This window comes from Sitodiplosis mosellana, unplaced genomic scaffold (genome assembly GCF_009176505.1).
Source record: "Sitodiplosis mosellana isolate CC-2019 unplaced genomic scaffold, AAFC_SMos_1.0 Smas_scaffold_6226, whole genome shotgun sequence".
Classification (NCBI taxonomy): Eukaryota; Metazoa; Arthropoda; class Insecta; order Diptera; family Cecidomyiidae; genus Sitodiplosis; species Sitodiplosis mosellana.
In genome coordinates this window covers 991279-1010208 of record NW_022601467.1, presented here as the reverse complement: position 1 = coordinate 1010208, position 18930 = coordinate 991279, and the positions used below count along the sequence as shown (strand labels likewise).

The 18930-nt window shown below is 36.5% G+C and overlaps 4 protein-coding genes across 4 annotated transcripts; 3 read left to right on the top strand and 1 right to left on the bottom strand.

Annotated features, from left to right (window-relative positions):
• The first annotated feature begins 581 nt into the window (after positions 1-581).
• On the top strand, positions 582-2944 carry LOC129579050 (zinc finger and SCAN domain-containing protein 31). Its single transcript, XM_055468545.1, has 5 exons — positions 582-942; positions 1022-1163; positions 1241-1798; positions 1884-2491; positions 2584-2944. Exons 1-5 carry the CDS (start codon positions 787-789, stop codon positions 2737-2739), a joined length of 1620 nt encoding a protein of 539 aa, XP_055324520.1. The 5' UTR covers positions 582-786; the 3' UTR covers positions 2740-2944.
• A 264-nt stretch (positions 2945-3208) lies between these two features.
• Positions 3209-9700, top strand: LOC129579047 (tubulin alpha-1C chain-like). Its single transcript, XM_055468543.1, has 8 exons — positions 3209-3397; positions 5995-6069; positions 6158-6194; positions 6259-6326; positions 8106-8133; positions 8196-8998; positions 9075-9294; positions 9398-9700. Exons 1-8 carry the CDS (start codon positions 3395-3397, stop codon positions 9511-9513), a joined length of 1350 nt encoding a protein of 449 aa, XP_055324518.1. The 5' UTR covers positions 3209-3394; the 3' UTR covers positions 9514-9700.
• Positions 9694-18244, bottom strand: LOC129579044 (aminopeptidase N). Its single transcript, XM_055468535.1, has 13 exons — positions 18042-18244; positions 13231-13591; positions 12977-13171; positions 12753-12908; positions 12520-12691; positions 12298-12443; positions 12058-12208; positions 11782-11993; positions 11214-11699; positions 10950-11133; positions 10684-10883; positions 10231-10545; positions 9694-10171 (listed from the first exon to the last, which is right to left on the bottom strand). Exons 2-13 carry the CDS (start codon positions 13560-13562, stop codon positions 9910-9912), a joined length of 2811 nt encoding a protein of 936 aa, XP_055324510.1. The 5' UTR covers positions 13563-13591; positions 18042-18244; the 3' UTR covers positions 9694-9909.
• Positions 13990-18030, top strand: LOC129579346 (uncharacterized). The gene has a single exon (XM_055469378.1). It carries the CDS (start codon positions 13990-13992, stop codon positions 17977-17979), a length of 3990 nt encoding a protein of 1329 aa, XP_055325353.1. The 3' UTR covers positions 17980-18030.
• Positions 18245-18930: the final 686 nt, after the last annotated feature.

The following is an 18930-nucleotide window of genomic DNA, read 5'->3' as shown; positions in this document are numbered from 1 at the left end:
GAATATACTTTCAGTTATTTTTAAATCATGTCGGCCTCGCGTATGTGTGTGTTGAAATACGAGTAAATCTCATTACATCGCTTCGTATCATCTGCCAATGATGACGACGCTTCGAAGACGCGTGTTATTTTCTGGACGTAGGTTTGAATCTCGTGATCGCCGCCAAAGCAAAAATTCCAATATCCAAAAGTGTTAGCTGTTGTATACGATCTATACCAAAAATAGAAATTGATTCAAAGAAATGTGGTTTCTTCTGCGAAATTGCAAACCAATAATTTTATTTTGTTGCAAAAATAGCAATGAATCGCCTCTAAACCAATTTACGCATGAAATCTTGTTCGCTTTAATTCAAAATTGTCGCGAATTTTACTGTAGTTTTTCCCATTTTTTGAATAGCCATACATGAGAATCTGCTTATTTTTTGGCTTTCACACGATTATGACTCTTACTGTGGTTCGCTATATGAATTATTTTCAGTGTTGCATGTGTGCGGCGATATGGTTCAGAATTGTTAGCTGAGAATCGGTTGTACCAACTGTCGCGCACTTAAATACACGCCAAACGTCAAACTATGGTACGCTCTGTGTGAACTGTCAAACGACAGCTACTCCATTATGGTGCAGTTTCAACCTTCTATGATTAAGACGCTAATGCAGACAAATCTATCGTCGATTTCAATTTTCAAAAAATTGCAGACATTTAATTTGAATTGAAACAATTAATTGGTGGACTAAAGCTACCAGAAAAGTATTTGGATGTTTATCAAATAATTAAAGCAACGTAAAAATGAAAACGGAAATGCAAACCTCAGACAATGCCACCGTTTCGGATGGAATGTGTAGATTGTGTTTAAGTCATTGTGATGATGAAAATTCAGTTGAAATTTTCTATACAAACGATCAATCGTTGACAGTGAGAATAATGGCTTGTGCGGGACTTGAGGTTTGTTCACAATTTGTGCACACATTTTCCATTCGGAAATATGCTAATATAATGCCCATTTTATAACATTTCGCGCCAGGTGACACAACAAGATCCATTACCAAAGCGAATATGCCTTGAATGTCGTTTAATACTGGAGAAATCGTTTCTGTTTCGGAATAAATGCAAAAACTCTGATTCCAAGCTACGACGGCATTTTCGGCTGATTAACGCTGGAAAAGGTGAGAAATAACACAAAACATAAGACGGTTGATTGATTGCACCTTAATTAATTGTTATTTTTGTCGTTGCATTGCAGTGAGTCATGTGTTCGATGATTCCGAGGATGAATTCGAAGACGACTACACAGAGTCCATAAAGCTGATTAAAGAATTAGAGGCGAAAATAAAGCCAGAACCAGAGTTCAAACAAAAATTGGACGATGCAGTACAAAATGTTGAAGAGAAGAAAACCCAACAGCTTCAGGTCAAAATCACATCAAACAAAAGTCACATCATTCTTCCCGAAAATCTTGATCCCAATCCAACTATGCGAACACGATCGTCCAATCGGCTTAAAAACATAGCCGAAGCCAAAAACCAAGACGCAAACACCGCTTATGAAGGAAATGGAACAATTGAAGTTCTGATGGAGGAAATCGACGAAGACCAAGAAATTGAATATGTGATAGCCGACGCTGTAGACAACGATGAAGCATTTCAATCCACCGATTCCAATGACGAATTGAACACACTCACACTTGAAGATGCTGAATTTGATAACGATCCATTCGTACTGCAAAATATAGCCAAAACTGATGAACTCGACATATCCGAAGAGTCAATGGGCGATAAGAGCATGGAAGAGGAAGACACAGGTAATATTCAAAGATTTCTTTTATATATTCTGGGATAGTTGTGTCGATATCATACCATATAATTTTCTACTTTCGAAACATTCAGATGATTTCTACGATGCATCACTTTTGGAATCCATTTTACCAACGATAAAGCAATCGGTGGCCGCAAAAAGTGGCACCGTGTTGGATGACAAAACACAGTACAAAATTATACGAACGGCTGGCAATGAGATAAAAGTGCAGTGTATCGCATCAGATGGTAAGGAGTTTGAGATTGAAATGGTGCAGCAGCCAACGGTTGGATATGAGCGCGATGAAACGGGTGATTTGAAAATATTCTCATGCTCAAAGTGTCCGAAAACATTCTCCAGACGTGGTAAACTCATCAATCACGAACGCGATCACAGTGCCAAGTCAAATGGACAAGAATGCCCATACTGTCAAAAATGGTTCCCCAGCAACAGTACACTCACGCGACACATTCGCGTGCATACCGGTGAAAAGCCGTTTAAATGCCACATCTGCAATCGATCATTCATTCAGAAGGAGATTTTGAAACGGCATCTCATGACCCACAGCGGTGAACGGCCATTCAAATGTGCACATTGCCCGAAATCGTTTATACTGAAGGAGGCATTGAGACAGCACATCAACCGAAATCACACGGAAAATCCAACACCCGAAATGCACAATTGCCCATTCTGTCCCAAGGTATAGTATAGACTGTTCGCAAGAGAAAAAAAAACCTTCAATTTTCACATTGATTTAACTTTAATTTCACTGTTTCTATCAATTTCTTGTAGTCATTTTGCCATTCCTCTGGTTTGAGCCGTCATTTGCTGATCCATGCTGGTAGAACGTTCCGTTGCGACTATTGCCATAAAAAATTCAACGACAAAAGCGCACTGAAACGACACACCGCCTCTATTCACATGGCCAATCCGAAAAAGAAGTCCTAAATAGATTTCCCATTGTATTAGTCTCTTTTTTTTCGATTTTTTTTTTCTATTTTCTCAATGTACTACAATTCCTTTCCTCATTTAGTTGGATCTTTATATTTATGCATATATTCATAGTAAGCCAAATTGTCATTTGCTTATTAACCAAAAAGAATGAATTGAAATAAAGTTTTGTTTTGAATCATTTTGTTATTAGTCTCCAAAATTGGTGGCGTTTATGATTATTCATTTTCTTCATATTCAATCTACCATGAAATTGATTGACAAACAATCAAATACCTCTGCACTGTGTGCACAGACACACCAATTTGTTTGAACTCAATCAAACGTACAGCTAAAAGCGTAAAATGAAACATGTATAAAACAAATGGAAACACGCTACTGTTCGAAAAATGTAAAGAAGAATAAGAGCCATACCGTGTACAATACGCGCGAGCATTGAGCGGTATATAAGCGACACTACAAGTGGAAAACGGTTTAGTCTATCTTCAGATTTGTAACATTACGGACAAATTTGTAAAAGTACGGTTGATTCGTTTCTTTCGCAGTGAAACTCAGCTCTTTTCGCGTCTTTGTGTGGAACAATTCGTTTTCGGTGAACCAAACAAACGTTTATTTTCTGTAGTAAACAGTTGGAAATTTGAATTCAATTAAAATGGTGAGTGTCTTTTATCAGTTGTGCTCGTAGAAAATTTTCAACATTGCATCATTGTTTTTTGTTGTTGGAAAAATAGCCTCACTTCTTTAAATTCACACATGAGTGAAATGCATTTTCTGTGATAGATGAATAGAATTGGGTTTTCGATCTATTATCACTAGGTTTCTCTTCTTTGTGCAGGGAGGATGGATGCATGATATTTAGTCAATTGAAACAGACGATTTCATTTTTTATGCTCTGTTCAACCCGGAACAAATTCTAGCGGAAACGCCATTTAATTGATCATTTGCGATTTTAAAGTGAACCATAAGTTAGTTTGAAAGCAATACCGTTTTTCTTTTCATCAACGTAACTGAATGGAAACTGACGTATAATTTGCAAATATCACTGTAGCCATATAATTTGATCATCAGAGCGTTTGGGCAAAAGAAAAGCGAAAAAGTCTCTTCGAATTTTCTTGTTGGTTTATTTTCAATTATCCAAACTTTTTTCCTTCTTTGTTCGATTATTATAATTGCTTAGTTCTACAATTAAACCGACGTAATTCTGGTCATTACCGTTGAAAAGTTAGTCATTATTATTTGCGCAAATACAAAAAAAAACTATGTAATATTGACCCATCGTATTCATGATATACTCATATAGACCTTTATAAAGAACAACGTGTAATTCTAGCAATTCGAATTAACAATTGGCACTATTTACAAATATGTGTTAGGTATAAACAACATATCCGAATTAAAATCAATATCGTACTGCACACGATGCAGTAATTATTGGGATTTCAATCGCAGACGATATTAAATTGCATGAACCGCACCATGGAGAACCCAATACCGTGACAAAAATTGAAATGTCTGGGAGGCACTTTGTTGGTCGTTGCTCAATATAACAACTCTTTTGAACTGGCTTTCTTAATCTAAGATCCGAAATTGTCTCATTCTAATGAATTAGATCATTTGGTTGTTGAGAGACAGTAAAATGATGTCAACATATATCCTCAAAATAGACCATATGTTGCGAACGAGCAAATGTTGTTAATTAATGAAATTGGCCCATTAGCCAATTGTTCCATTGAACGTTGCTACTTTATTTGGAAGGTAATGTGACGAATTGGGAATTACAACCAAGGAAAAAAAGAAAACTTTTTCGTTTATTGCGCACGCTTTCTACGAATTTTATATGTGTATTAAAATATATGCATCATTTTCAATGGAAATATGCCATTGTTTTGAGACAGGAAATGGGCGCTTTCGACTCTTACAGCCACTCCTTCAGTTTTGTACGGTCTGTTGATATTTGTTGCCGATTTTCTAGATGATTTAATTCACCTAAGTGGAACTCGTGTAAACAAAAATTTTATTCAATAAGATTATGCATTCGAAATTCCAATTTTGGGAAACAACAACGTTCTTCATACCATATATGTTACTTATTCCGTGCATTTTATTACTTGTGGGAGAATTAATTGGCTGAATTGATGAACTCTATTATTTTATGATCTATCTTTGTTCAATTAACATTTAGTATCAAAAATATTGTTCGATTAAATCGCTCCGATATAGACACATTCGAGACATATTTGCCAATTGAATCCAAATCGCATGAAGGTTGAATAGAATGAAAAAGTAATTTAATTTTTTATTGAACGAAAGAGAGTTGTAAAATGCCAACAATTTTTTGTTATCGATTTTCAATTAATCACTATTAATTGATAAGGTAATGAGTTGAAATGCCGTCTTATTCAAGAGCGTGGGAATGTGTAGGAAGAGCGATAAAGGCAATAGGGCACACAGAAAATAATACGAAAAAACAACGATTTTCGACCCGTCAAGTGTTGTTCTTAATTTTCCACGCATGTTCAAACTGAAGGGAGAGAATTGTACCTTTGTACACGTCTTTCTCTCTTTCTCTGCTCAAACCATACAATTTTGACCACTTACAACAGGACAAACGATCGCTCATTCATAAAACTATTTAAATATTAACAAACCAAAGTGTATCATTTGTCAATCAAAAGTGATTACTAAACAACTATAATATAATGAGGAAACAGATAATAATTATAATAACGAACAAAAAAAAAATTGTATCGATGACTTTTAGTTGAACATTTTTCACCGCTCGATCCAGATTTCTGAGCTCGTTGTGCTGCAAAATATATAGAAGAAAGACTGAAACACATCCGATTATTTCAATTTTCAAACTAGTTCGCGGCGGTACCATGATGTGTCGAACACTATTTGAATAATAGTCAAATAAATTTTTACTGTGTTCCATGCTCCACTTCGATAAAATCGTTTGCCGGATTTGCGTTCACGAGCCAAAAAATTGTGAACCTTGAGGCAAATCATTCCATTGACTTCGACTTATGGAATGCGGCTTACTAAATACTATGCGAATCGATTTTCGTTCCGTTCATTCGCTTCTTTATTTTTCGGCAAAATCAAAGTTACAGAAAGCACAATTTATACTTTGGTTGACAATTCGTTCTGGGAAGAAAAAAAAGAGAATTGTTCGTAAAATGACTTAAATTAACGAATATCCTATTTAATACTCTAACATGACATGGAATGGTTTTTTTCTGCTTTCCATAGAGAGAATGTATTTCAGTACATATTGGCCAAGCCGGTGTTCAAATCGGTAATGCATGCTGGGAATTGTACTGTCTTGTAAGTAATGAGTTTCAAACTTTTGTTGTGCATACTTTTTTTCTTTGAAAAAATAATAACTTTATCAATGCTATTTTTAATAATGAAGGAACATGGAATCCAACCGGACGGTATGATGCCATCAGGTAGGTATTTTGATAACGTGGAAAGAAAAGTTTGGAAACTTATTTTAAGTTCAATTGTTCTTAGATAAAACAATTGGTGGAGGGGACGACTCATTCAATACATTCTTCAGCGAAACGGGGTTCGGAAAACATGTAATTACTTAACTTCCTTTTTGCTATTTCAAAGATATATCAAAATATGATTTACTAGGTGGATTGAAAATGACCTGAAAAAATGAATGAAAGTTTAATTTTTCAAGTAATGCACATCATTTTCAAAAACTACAATCTTTTTTAGGAATGCAGTCAAAATTTGAGCCAAATCCGACCATCAGTTCGCTAGTTACAGTCATACGAGTGAAAGACTCCCGAAAATGCTCTAATTTTTCAGTTTAAACGGTATAACTTTCTTCTGGTGCATTTTATTCAAGTATATTCATGTGGAGAGTTCAGAGAGTGACCGGGCCTAAAAAACACAATGGTTGGTGAAGCAATTTGAAACCTATTTTGTTCAAGGTGTTAAAAAATGGGGCAACATTGTTGACAGCGCCACGCCAAAGCGGTTGCCCGGCCAACTACAGTCAGTCGTAACGCAAAGTGGCACAAGCATGTCCCATTTTCTGTATACACTCGTTGCGTTCATACGCGTGTGTATGCGAAAAATGGTACAAGCTTGTGCCACTTTGCGTTGCGATTGACGTATGCTTCTGATTGAAAATAACCAGATTAAAGATAACTAAAACCAAATGAAAAGTAGATCCAAAAAAAATTAGAGAACATATTTCCTGAAAGAGTACCTTTTCTACTTATATTTGGCAAAATTTAAAAAAATCATAGAGTTGGTTTCGCTGCAATAAGACTTTGAAATGGATTTCTACTTTTATTCTGACTAAACAACAAAGTCTTGTTGCAGCAAAACAAAGACTATGATTTCTCTAAAACTTGGTTGAATATAAGTAGAAATTATACTTTATTAAAAAATATATCTCTCAAATTATTTGGAATAAATTTTCATTTGGTTTTAGTTCATTTTAATTGGGTTTTTTTCGAACACAAGCATACGTCAATGCGTTGCAGTAGTAACCAAAAAACAACCAACGTGAAGTTGGCTGCGTTGCCCGGTATCCATTATGTTCACCCTTTGATTTTGTTCAATTCTATCAACCTTGGTCGCTAAAACCCTTTTTGGCGATTTCTACCCACAGTTTATGCCCACATTTATTCAAATGAACTCGAGAGACATTAATTTTAATATATAAAATCAAAAACCTATTCAAATTTCGCTTATACAGCTCCAAACGGGGCTTCGAATCCTCAAAATATTGTTCCCTTTGCTCCATAACCAAAAATGCGGCAAGACTTTTTCGATTGAGTATTCCATATGCATATAGCCATACAAAGTTGAAACTATACCTGGGGTTAGTTGCCCTATGGTCTTAGTAAATTTATGCACTATCATATTTCAGATTTCCAATATCACTTAATGGATTTTGGCAATGATTTCTTCCAAAACCACATATTTTTAGCAATTTAGAGGTTTATCAACAAAATTGCTCTTATGACTATGTATAAATACAATTCTTCTATATCTAATGATTGATTTCGAAAGTCTAAGGATATCATAAACTTACCCTAGTATAGGGTTATATATCTAGGTTTGATATTTCTATTTGTTATTGTTCTGAAATACAAGAGCCAAATCGCCAGGAAAAATGCAGTTTTTTCATGGTTTTGAAAATCTCACAAGTAGCGTCATTCAAAGTGTTATAATTTGAGAACTGATGGTCGGATTTGGCTCAAATTTTGACTGGGTTCCTAAAAAAGATTGTAGTTTTTGAAAATGATATGGATTACTTGAAAAATTGAGCTTTCATTCATTTTTTCAGGTCATTTTCAATCCACCTTGTATAAATATCTCTTTTATCAAAATAGGTACCACGAGCTGTGTTCATCGATTTAGGTATGCGATTGAGCATTTTCCTAGAGTATTTTAATGAAAGAATCGAAATTTTATTTCCATAGAACCAACTGTTGTCGACGAGGTGCGTACTGGCACCTACCGTCAATTGTTCCATCCAGAGCAGTTGATCACTGGTAAAGAAGATGCCGCCAACAACTACGCTCGTGGCCATTATACCATTGGCAAGGAAATCGTTGACGTGGTGTTGGACCGCATTCGCAAATTGGCCGATCAATGTACTGGTTTGCAAGGTTTCTTGGTGTTCCATTCATTCGGCGGTGGCACCGGATCTGGTTTTACATCGTTGCTTATGGAACGTTTGTCCGTTGATTATGGAAAGAAGTCGAAATTGGAATTCTCCATCTATCCAGCACCTCAGGTTTCGACCGCTGTTGTTGAGCCATACAACTCCATTTTGACCACGCACACCACCTTGGAACATTCTGACTGTGCATTTATGGTCGATAATGAAGCCATCTACGACATTTGCCGTCGTAATCTTGACATTGAGCGTCCAACATACACCAATTTGAATCGCTTGATTAGTCAAATCGTTTCGTCCATTACGGCTTCGTTGCGTTTTGATGGTGCTCTCAATGTCGATTTGACTGAATTCCAAACTAACTTGGTGCCTTATCCACGTATTCACTTCCCATTGGCCACCTATGCCCCAGTCATTTCATCCGAAAAGGCGTACCATGAACAATTGACCGTGGCTGAAATTACCAACGCTTGCTTTGAGCCAGCCAACCAGATGGTCAAGTGTGACCCACGTCACGGCAAATACATGGCTTGCTGCATGTTGTACCGCGGTGACGTTGTACCAAAGGATGTAAACGCTGCTATTGCCACCATCAAGACCAAGGTTTGTATTAAAAGCAAAACTATGGTTTCTTTTTCTTTTCGATTGAATAAACCATTTGTTTTTGTTGTAAAAGCAGCGTTCCATTCAATTTGTCGACTGGTGTCCAACGGGTTTCAAAGTCGGAATCAATTATCAACCACCAACAGTTGTTCCAGGTGGTGATTTGGCTAAGGTGCAACGTGCCGTGTGCATGTTGTCCAATACCACCGCCATCGCCGAGGCTTGGGCTCGTTTGGATCATAAGTTCGATTTGATGTATGCCAAACGTGCTTTCGTCCACTGGTACGTTGGTGAAGGTAAGTCGTATTTCTATTACCGAAGAGTCAATGGTCGTCGTTAAATTTTTTAAAAATCTAATTGGGAACTCAATGTGGTATGATTTCATTTCTGAACAAAAAGGTATGGAAGAGGGTGAATTCTCTGAAGCTCGTGAAGATTTGGCTGCTCTCGAGAAGGATTACGAAGAAGTTGGAATTGATTCGACAGAGGATGTTGGCGAAGGAGATGAATATTAGAATTGAAAACAAGAATATCATCTCACCAACCAAGTCACATTTGCTTTAATTACAATGGTTGTCGCACCGAAACACTGTTCCGTTTTTAACATGCATTAGTCAATTGAATTGCAACAAACGATTTTTACTGAACGAAAAAAAAAATGATTAATTAAAAATAATAAATGAAATCACATAACATTCACAATCATAAGTATTTTTTTCTATTTTATTTGCTTTGGTTTGGGTATTTACTCTGAAAATATATTTAACTAAGGTTTCATTTTTCATTTTATGCTATATTCATACAAAAATGCAACTGATAAATCAAATGTGGATTGTGAAATTGTGAGATAGTTTAAAATTTTATAGCACACAACTGTCGCTAACATCGACAGTTAAGATTTACTGTCGTATTCATAAAAATTTCTGATCTTTTACATCGACCGTTTTCAAATAGTCATTCAACCAATTTTCAATCACAGGTAAATTTGCATCGCTCCATTTGGTCTCCTCTTTGATGTTCTTCAATGATTTTTCAATGATGTGATCGGCACTGCCAAATTCACCTTGATGCTTGGCATACAAATTTGAGACCATGTCATATCCTTCTTGCGTGGTGAACACTCCAGTTGCCGAACTGATCAAATTGTCCCAGAGATTGGTCTTTTCCTTGAAGCTAAATGAAAATGAACGTATCAAACGATTGATAATTCGGACGAATGAATGTTTACGTACTTTCTCTTGATTTGATCCCAATTTTGTTGCAGAAAGTTGAAGAGTGTTGTGTATCCACTTGAGCCACCCGAAAGCATGCTGAATATGAGGAATAAATCATTTTCGGTGAAGTTACCATTTTGTTGTAATATCGTTATGTTCAACAATCGCTCGATCTTCCCCTTGCTGATTGGGCAGCCGGCAAGTGTTTTCAGCAAATAAGTTCGTTCACTTTGTTTGCGCGATGGTGGGAAGTTGATGACGCGTTGCAATCCGAATTCCCATTCTTCCAAAGTGCCCCATTTGAATACCGGGCAAATGAATTGATTCGAAACACTGAAATGTGATGTATGAGATGAAAAAAAGAATACTTATTTCCGAAACTTTCTGAAAACTATTGCTACTCCCGATGGAATTTGATTTTTTTTTTTTTTTCAATTTCAAAATCGGATTGAATACAATGTGAATGCGTACGGGTTGCCTTCATTTGGATTCTCGCTATCCATCCATTTATGGTATGCAATTTGGGCCTCTTCAATGCAAGGTTTGTATCCAGCTCGGCATAAGAATGTTTTTGCCAATGATCTCAGATTGTCTTTCCATTTTTCCTCGTGTTCCTGTGGAACTGGGCCAAGCTCTTCATACAACGGCGTTAATAGTATTCGGACATAGATCTGGGAAACAGAAATTGTTAATTAAATCATTTTGTTTTTTGCTTTCGATTCACGAAAGTGTCTCACCTCAAATTTCTTATGAACATTCGACATGTCAATGTGTCGCCCAATGTGGTCAATGAATGTGAATACGGGATTCCAAACCAAGTGATCGCGTTCGAACTTCATGAACAATGTCATATTAAATGCAGTTGCAAAGCTTAAATCTCCAGCATAGGCAAGATTCCACGCATCGTGGAGCAGTTTGGCTCTGGAAATTGTTGAATCAATTTGTATTGATAAAATGGACGCGATCTAACTTTGAAAAATTAATGCAATTCGTGGTTTTACCTAGTGTAAGTTGGGATTTGTTTGCGTCCCTCTTCCGTTTGTAAGTAGGATGCAAGCAAATTCCAATTTTTCGTATCATAATTTACTGGGAATGGACCAATTTCTTCGGGATTGACAATGACAAATTTATCGTCGGCCGGCAAATTGGTGAGGATAATGTCTCGTGTTTTTTTCATCCAGAGATATGGTTTGAAGTTGTTGAAGCTCAAATTGTCTTGTGTAATTAAAATCAATGGGATCCACCATAGCATTTTATCTTGTTCGGGCACATCATGCGGACGTTCGCGCAGATACACACGCTGTGAAACAACGGCTGTTTTCGCTGCATAATCACGCTCTACACTAACGACTGGTAATCGATCTTTGGTGATCCACGACGTTGCGATTTCGTTCACGGTCACATCCTCCGGTAGACTTTTGTCTGCATGAGCCTGCTGTGTCAAATATTTCCAAACATCATCAGTGATGAAGAGATCTTTGCATTCTCTGCAACAGAAAAAATGAACGTGATTTTTTTTTTAAATTAGATTTTATTTCTCTTCTTCGATTTTCTTGAAAAGTGATTTACTCTTTTTTGAATAATTTTCGTAATCCGTTCTTGAATGTGTCAGCACCCAATGTGTAGTTCAACATACGAAGCACGAGTTCGGTTTTGCTGCACGTTGTTTCTTGTTTCATTGCCGTGATTCGTGAATGTGGATACCGTTTGCTGAACTCATAGTAAATCGAGTACAAAACTGTCATTGGCCATTTTCCATCGAATTCTTTGCCATTGTCAATCTATGGGGACAATATGATTAGTTTTTATTCTCCAATGTGAATGAAATTAATGTGTGAATTTTACTTCGTTTGCGGTTGATGCAGCCAAAAATCCGGCGATTGCTTTGTTCACATGAGCATCGGTCCACCAATATGGAGTGATCCATGTTCCCAGCCATTGATAAACAAGTTCTTGGGCAATTAAATAATAACCTTGATTCACCAAATCACTCTCCCTATAATTGAATCCATTTTATATTTTAACAAACAAGTTAAAAAGAATGAAATGGATCATGGGAAGAAAACAAATGCAAATTTTAATTACTTAAAAAGAATCAAGCCGAAATTGTCAATTGGTTTAACAGTTGATAGACCTGGAGCAGCCACCAAATTCACTTCACTCAATGGGAAGTCAATGTTCCAGTAATTTTGAATCGATTTCAATGTTATTGAAACTTTTTCATAGACATCCTATATATTTGGTGATAAAGGTGATGGTGAAAAATTTAAGTTATTGGAATGGAAACTGTCATCGATCAAAACTTACAGCCAAATCTCCATGTAAATCTTTGCGAGCCCAAATATTGATCTTTGGCTTAAGCAAATCCGTTGGAGTGGCATTTACTTTGGTCAACTGTGAAATGATGAAACCAAAGGCGAATGTTGATAGTGGTTCGGTTGTTTTGAAATGATCAACCACATAGCCGGTTTTGTTCTCGCTACAAACAAAGCACTACATTTGAAATTGTTCTGCGAATATTTTCCAAGCGTTGTACTTACAGTTTTTCTGTAGATAAAATGGTGCTATGAAAAATGGTAGTGTAATTTGATGGTCTCGATATGCTAACAGTATAAGGTACTTTGAAGGCTGGTTCATCGAAGCATGGGAACAATTTGCGAGCATAATTTGGACGATTTTGTGTCGCCAAGTATGTGCTATAAATGTCAATAATTGTTAGAATCAGAAAATTGAACATATTGATATTAGTTTGTTTTTGACTTACACTTTGGCACCATTTTCATTGGTGTAGCTGCCTTTGAATAAACCTTCAGCATGTTCCCAAATATGTCCGTTAAAATTGATTTCCAATTCACATTTGGTGCCATTTTTTAATGGTTCCTTCAGATACACCTGGAACACTGGCCGCTTAGGTAATCGATCCGTTCGACGAATATCCACGAGTTTTCCCTTTGATAAACTAGAATAAAATCAATCTTATTTAGTGATATTTCGATTAAAATCAAAATTTTCACATACTCATCCGCACCGAGCAGGCGAACTTGAACGTTGGTCTCATCGATTTGCAGATCATAATGTGAATGCAATTCAATGATTTTCGATTCAGCTTTCCACGTTAGATTGATACGAATTCTACCGGAAAAGGTTGATGATTCGAAATCGGGACGCAAATCGAGAATGTAGCTCAGTGGCTCAATATCGGTAGGCAAGCGATTATCAGTGATAAGCTTCTGTGCCGACGATAGTTCGATGCTGCGGCGTCTTCGTATTTCATTGTGGCTTGCATGTGTAATCACACTAAAAACTGTAACTGTGACTAGCAACAGAAAAGGTAAATGTGAGCCACGCATTATCTGGCACTTTTATCTACCGTCTCTGCCTGCGATAAAATGCAAAAAACAAAACAAAAATCAAACATAAATTCAAACAAATGATTCATGAATTTTAAATGAAAACTGTATCACAATTATGTATGCCAAACGTTCTTGAACAAATTTGCCCCATTTAAAATATCTAAAAACTATACGATAAGTTTGTTATTCGCAATCAAATTGATAAAGTAATGTTCTAGGTAGCTTCTTTGTGCGTTATTATAGGTATTAGTTTTGCGATCGCCTTTCATTTAATTTAAACGATTCGCAATGGGGAATTTCAATTGGCGAATTTTTGGTATGTGAAAAAAAACGAAGAATTTAGTCAGCAAAGTAAAATAGTTCATATCATTTTATAAAAAATCGAATGTATTTATCCATTTCAGAATTGGTGTTATATTTAGTTATGTCTATGAATCAAATTGCGACCGACATTTGTGAACCTGAATTCCAGCCTGAGGTTGTGTGGGATATGCACAACAATGTTTCAGCTCGTGAAATTCAGGCTGACCCAATGTGTTTGGATGAATTGAAAATGAATATTTTGCGACGATGTAATGACGGTGTTTGGATACCACAGCCATTCCCCAACTGTTACTCCACACAAAAACCATTCGAAAAGAGTGAATCATGTCCGCTGAACTACACGACAATCAGTAAAAATGATGTTCATTTGTGTGTTTTATTAACTGAACCGACAGATTGGCAAAATCAGTGCATTTATGATGGCTCATCAGTGACATTTTACGATTTGAATGCAAGTGAACAAAAAGTATTGATAAACTATTTGAATGCAAAAAATGTGAAAGAAGTTTGGTTGCCTGGAAAACGATTCTCACGCTTCGGTCCAGTGATATGGACGATAGGTGAATTGAATGGTGAACAAGTGGAATTTGATAAACTCAATGTCGATTTAATAGATGAAATGCGTGTTGCGGCCGATGGCTGCTTCAGTGCCTTTGTTCACTCAAACTTAACAACTGGCACGATAAAGGAATGCCACCAAAAGCTCAATTTATTGTGTTTATTCCGACGAAACACCGATCATACGGGATTACTTTCAACGGGATGCCCAAAAAATGGTTTCACCGTATCGTATCAAAGCTCCGATCACTATTGTCACTCCATTCAAATGATTGATAAGGGGCGTTTGAGTGGTAAAAAATCCGATGGACTGGACAAATTGATCGAAACCGAATGTAAAGGCGATTTATTTACGATGGATTCGGTGGAAAAAACGAATATATTCAAACAATTGGCAAGTGTAAATAGTCTTCGGAATAGTGAGCATTGTTTGTTTGCTGTTGCACCCAATAGTGTCTACGTCACCGATGTAAATAATTGGAAAACAGTAATTGAACGTGTAAACTATGTGAATTGGGATCATCCACTTCGGAATGGCACATATCTGGCCACAAATAAACATGGCAAGTGGAATTGGATTGATCAATCGTTTGATTGCCTTGTGTGTTCAATGCCCATTAAAATGTACGAACCCGAAATCGTGCTGAACTTTGATAAGGTGAAACGTCGACTGTACGTTACCGTTTATAACGAAGAGTTTATGTGGCGTACGTTAAAAACCGGTGTAAAGTGCTTCACGAATGCTGATGATGAGTTGATCCGAACGGTTGAAATTGGTCGAAAAAAATGGTCGGGCATGCTTAGTATCGAACAAATAAACCAAAAAGTATTCAATGAATCTAGATTGCGCAAGAGATCAAAGGCAATTTACGAGCTAAAACTGAACGGTGAGGGACCCGGTTACTATTGGTGTGAAGGTTATACAATGCTACAATTTGATCTGATTCAATCAGCTAAGGTCGTTGCATTTAGACGTGAAAAGGGTGAAGTGTTTGCCACATTGATTAATACGGTGTGTAAGGATTGTCGCAAATTCTTTTTGAAGAATTTCATCAAGCATTATGCCAAAAAATTTCGAGATCTTCTGAAAGACAACTATAAAATTTTTAAGAAATCCAATGAGTATTCAAGTCGATTTGAGAATGCTGAAATTAATATCGAAAATGTTCGAATCATGAAAATTGAGGATATATCGTCGAGACCAATGGAATCGGGAATGTATAAAATGAGAATTCTATGTCATGTGAGTGTTTCGATCGAACGACATGATGATTTCGAGGAATTTTCGCGAATCATACAAATTCACGAAATATTAGAAAATCTCTTTCAACATTTGCCACCAAATGAAGAGTTTGGATATGTTTCATTGAACAGCACGGAATACTGTCTACCCGAATCGAACCAAACGGTCAATGGTGGTTTGAGTTGGATTAGTGCGAAAATTGGTGAGACAATTCCGCCGAATCAACTGTGTCTGTTATCAAATGGTTTGCCCGCGTTGCGAAGTTGCGTGGGTGATTTTTTATACGGCGGCGTATGGCAATACGCCACTCAACAAGAATGCCATCGTAAACCTGATCAGCTAACTGAAAAATTGTTCGAACTCTCCACTGAAACGTCATTGTTTAATAAAATGAACAATCATGCAATACAAAATATATCAACGTTGTTGCAGAAAAACTCACAAAAAATGAATGTAGTTGCGGCCGATTTGTTTTATTTAGGACGAATAATGAGCGATTTTTCTCGATTGAACAACAAAAACAGCATAAACACATTCAATTTAAGTGACACACAGCACGTATTTTCCATTTATAATAATTTAATGTACTTAAATGAGAATACAACACGAAAATCGGCGGCACTTAATTCAACAAACATCCTCTTGGACGCATTTGATAACATTTTAAATGGCATTCAAATTGGTATAACGTCAGTGGCAAATAATCGTAATAGCACGATTGTGAATTCAGATGATGGTACGATAACGACGCAAACACCGAATTTGATCGTCTATGTAATTGATCCATCCATTAAGAATGTATCCGGTGTAGCGTTGATAAAAAAGTCACAACAATCGAATGACGAAAGTAACGATTTTACAGACTATTACATCAAGACACTTTATTCAAATCAATCATCCGACGAGTTGTTAAACGACGAAAGATTAGAAATCGCAACATTTGTACCAAACAGTTTACTTGATTTACTGAATGCGACGACGTCAGCAACGACAATGACAACGACAGTGGCGGCTATGATGAACAATGAAACGGAGGAATGTATGACGTCACCCATCAAAATTGTTATTAGCATATACTATAATGATCGGTTGTTTCAAGAATATCGAAAAGGAAGGCATGCTAAATCAACAGGAAGAATTATTAGTGTATCAATACCGGGCTATGGGCCGAATTTGCCAGCTTTGCTGCCCACTTTTGTACGCAGTCGCAATGCGGCTGCGAATGCATCGGGGTCGATGTGTGGCTATTGGGATTTTGAGAAAGATTTTGCTACTTGGTCGGATGATGGTTGTGAATTCCTCGGGAAATCATCTCACTTGGTCGATCCAGTTGTGTTATGCGCGTGCTCACATCTCACGCACTATTCCTATCTGATAGTTGGTACCGTTTTTCAACCGACAAACGCCATTGAGGATGAAGTCATTATCACAAAAACACACCAGAAAGCGTTGGATATTATAACTCTGCTTGGTTGCCTCTTGTCATTGTTGGGCGTATGTGGCATCGCAATCACGGCCATTTTTTTTCGAACTTGGCGCAAAAAAGCCAGCTCTGTCGTTCTTCTACAGCTTTCAGCCGCGATCGCACTTCAGATGATCCTATTGTGCTTCGTTAACACGGAATACAGTTCGATGGTGTTGGTGATGGAGCAACGTTTTATCGTTTGTGTTGCACTCGGTGCACTTCTTCAGTATTCGATATTGGTGGCATTTTCATGGATGTTGATAACGGCATATTTACAATTCATGCGATATGTCATCGTACTTGGGCCGAAACGAGCGAATCGATTTTTCTTGAAATCATTTCTAATCGGATGGGGACTGCCACTCGTTCCAGTTCTAATCGTAACAATTACTTCGCCAAATTCGTACGTTCAAAGTGTGGGCGATTCAAATAGTGGCGGAATTTGCTATCCATCTGGGTCATCCCTTTACTTCGGATTGATCTTACCCATTGGCGTGATCATGTTGGCAAATTTAACCATTTTCCTTTTAGTAATTTACAGTATTTTGGCTGGATCCAGTGCGAAAATTCGATCAAATAAACGCGCTCTGATCATTGCTCAGCTTCGACTGAGCGTTTTTCTATTCTTCCTATTGGGCTTATCGTGGATATTCGGTTTTCTAGCATCAATTAAATCGGGCATCATTTTTTCATACTTATTTTGCCTAACCGCAACCATTCAAGGATTTGTTTTATTCGTATATTTCATTATTCTTGATGCAAAGACACGTGAACTATGGCGCAATTTGTTTTTTAACACATGTTGGTGTCACAAAAAACTTTAATTTTTTTCCATTTTGTCTTAAACAACTATGAATTACTTATTATAAAATAACAAAATACTTACAACAAACAATATGATTTAATAAAATGTTTTTGAAATCACGACAAATTCAAAATCAATCACTCTTTTCTATTCGAAGGAGGTTATACAAAATTTTGTGCAAAAAGAGATTTGATCCGTTTTTCTTGATAATGCTAGATAGACTGATATCATAACTGTGGGATTAAGTCCACGTTATGCTGCAAAATGATGGCAATGCGATTCTGTATCTGCGTGTGCGCACACATAAGTTCTGTTTCTATTCTATGATTGTGTGAGCTTCGCTGATTGGTTTGTTTTTATTGTGGCAATCCTCAAATTTAGCCCAATACATTATTCAATTAAAGCCAATTTTCTTCATATTTAGCTGCCTGATTGCGAGTATGTATGCCGTCCATTCACTAAACCATGCAGTTGGCACAACATCAATGACATTGTGGTTGTTTTTGTGAAGAATTGAAATACGTTGTTCTTTTTCTTGTTGTGGTTTCCATTGAAAGATAAATCAGTAAAAGTGAATAAATAACGAAATGGTTTATTTTTTTAATAGAAAAGTAAATTAAAATTAATATTATTGTTATGATACGAGAAACAAAAAAAAAATGAAATTATTTCGCAAACCTTTTTAGTATTACCATCATCGTGCGAGTTTTATTTATTTTGGAAAAAAAATAGCTTCAATATTAGAATCGAGACAACATTCATGGTACTTTAATTTTTCAGGCACAAAAAAACAGCTCTTGAATAGTACATTTAAAACACTTTCTTCAACAAATATAGCTTTTTTCTTTTTTATATTTTGAATTTTCCAAATTTTCGCGCCATGTCGATAAATACAAAAGATAATTGGAAATTTCTTGATTTTTTTTTGTGTTCCCAATATTTTTTCTAGAAAAAAATAGCACACTAAATA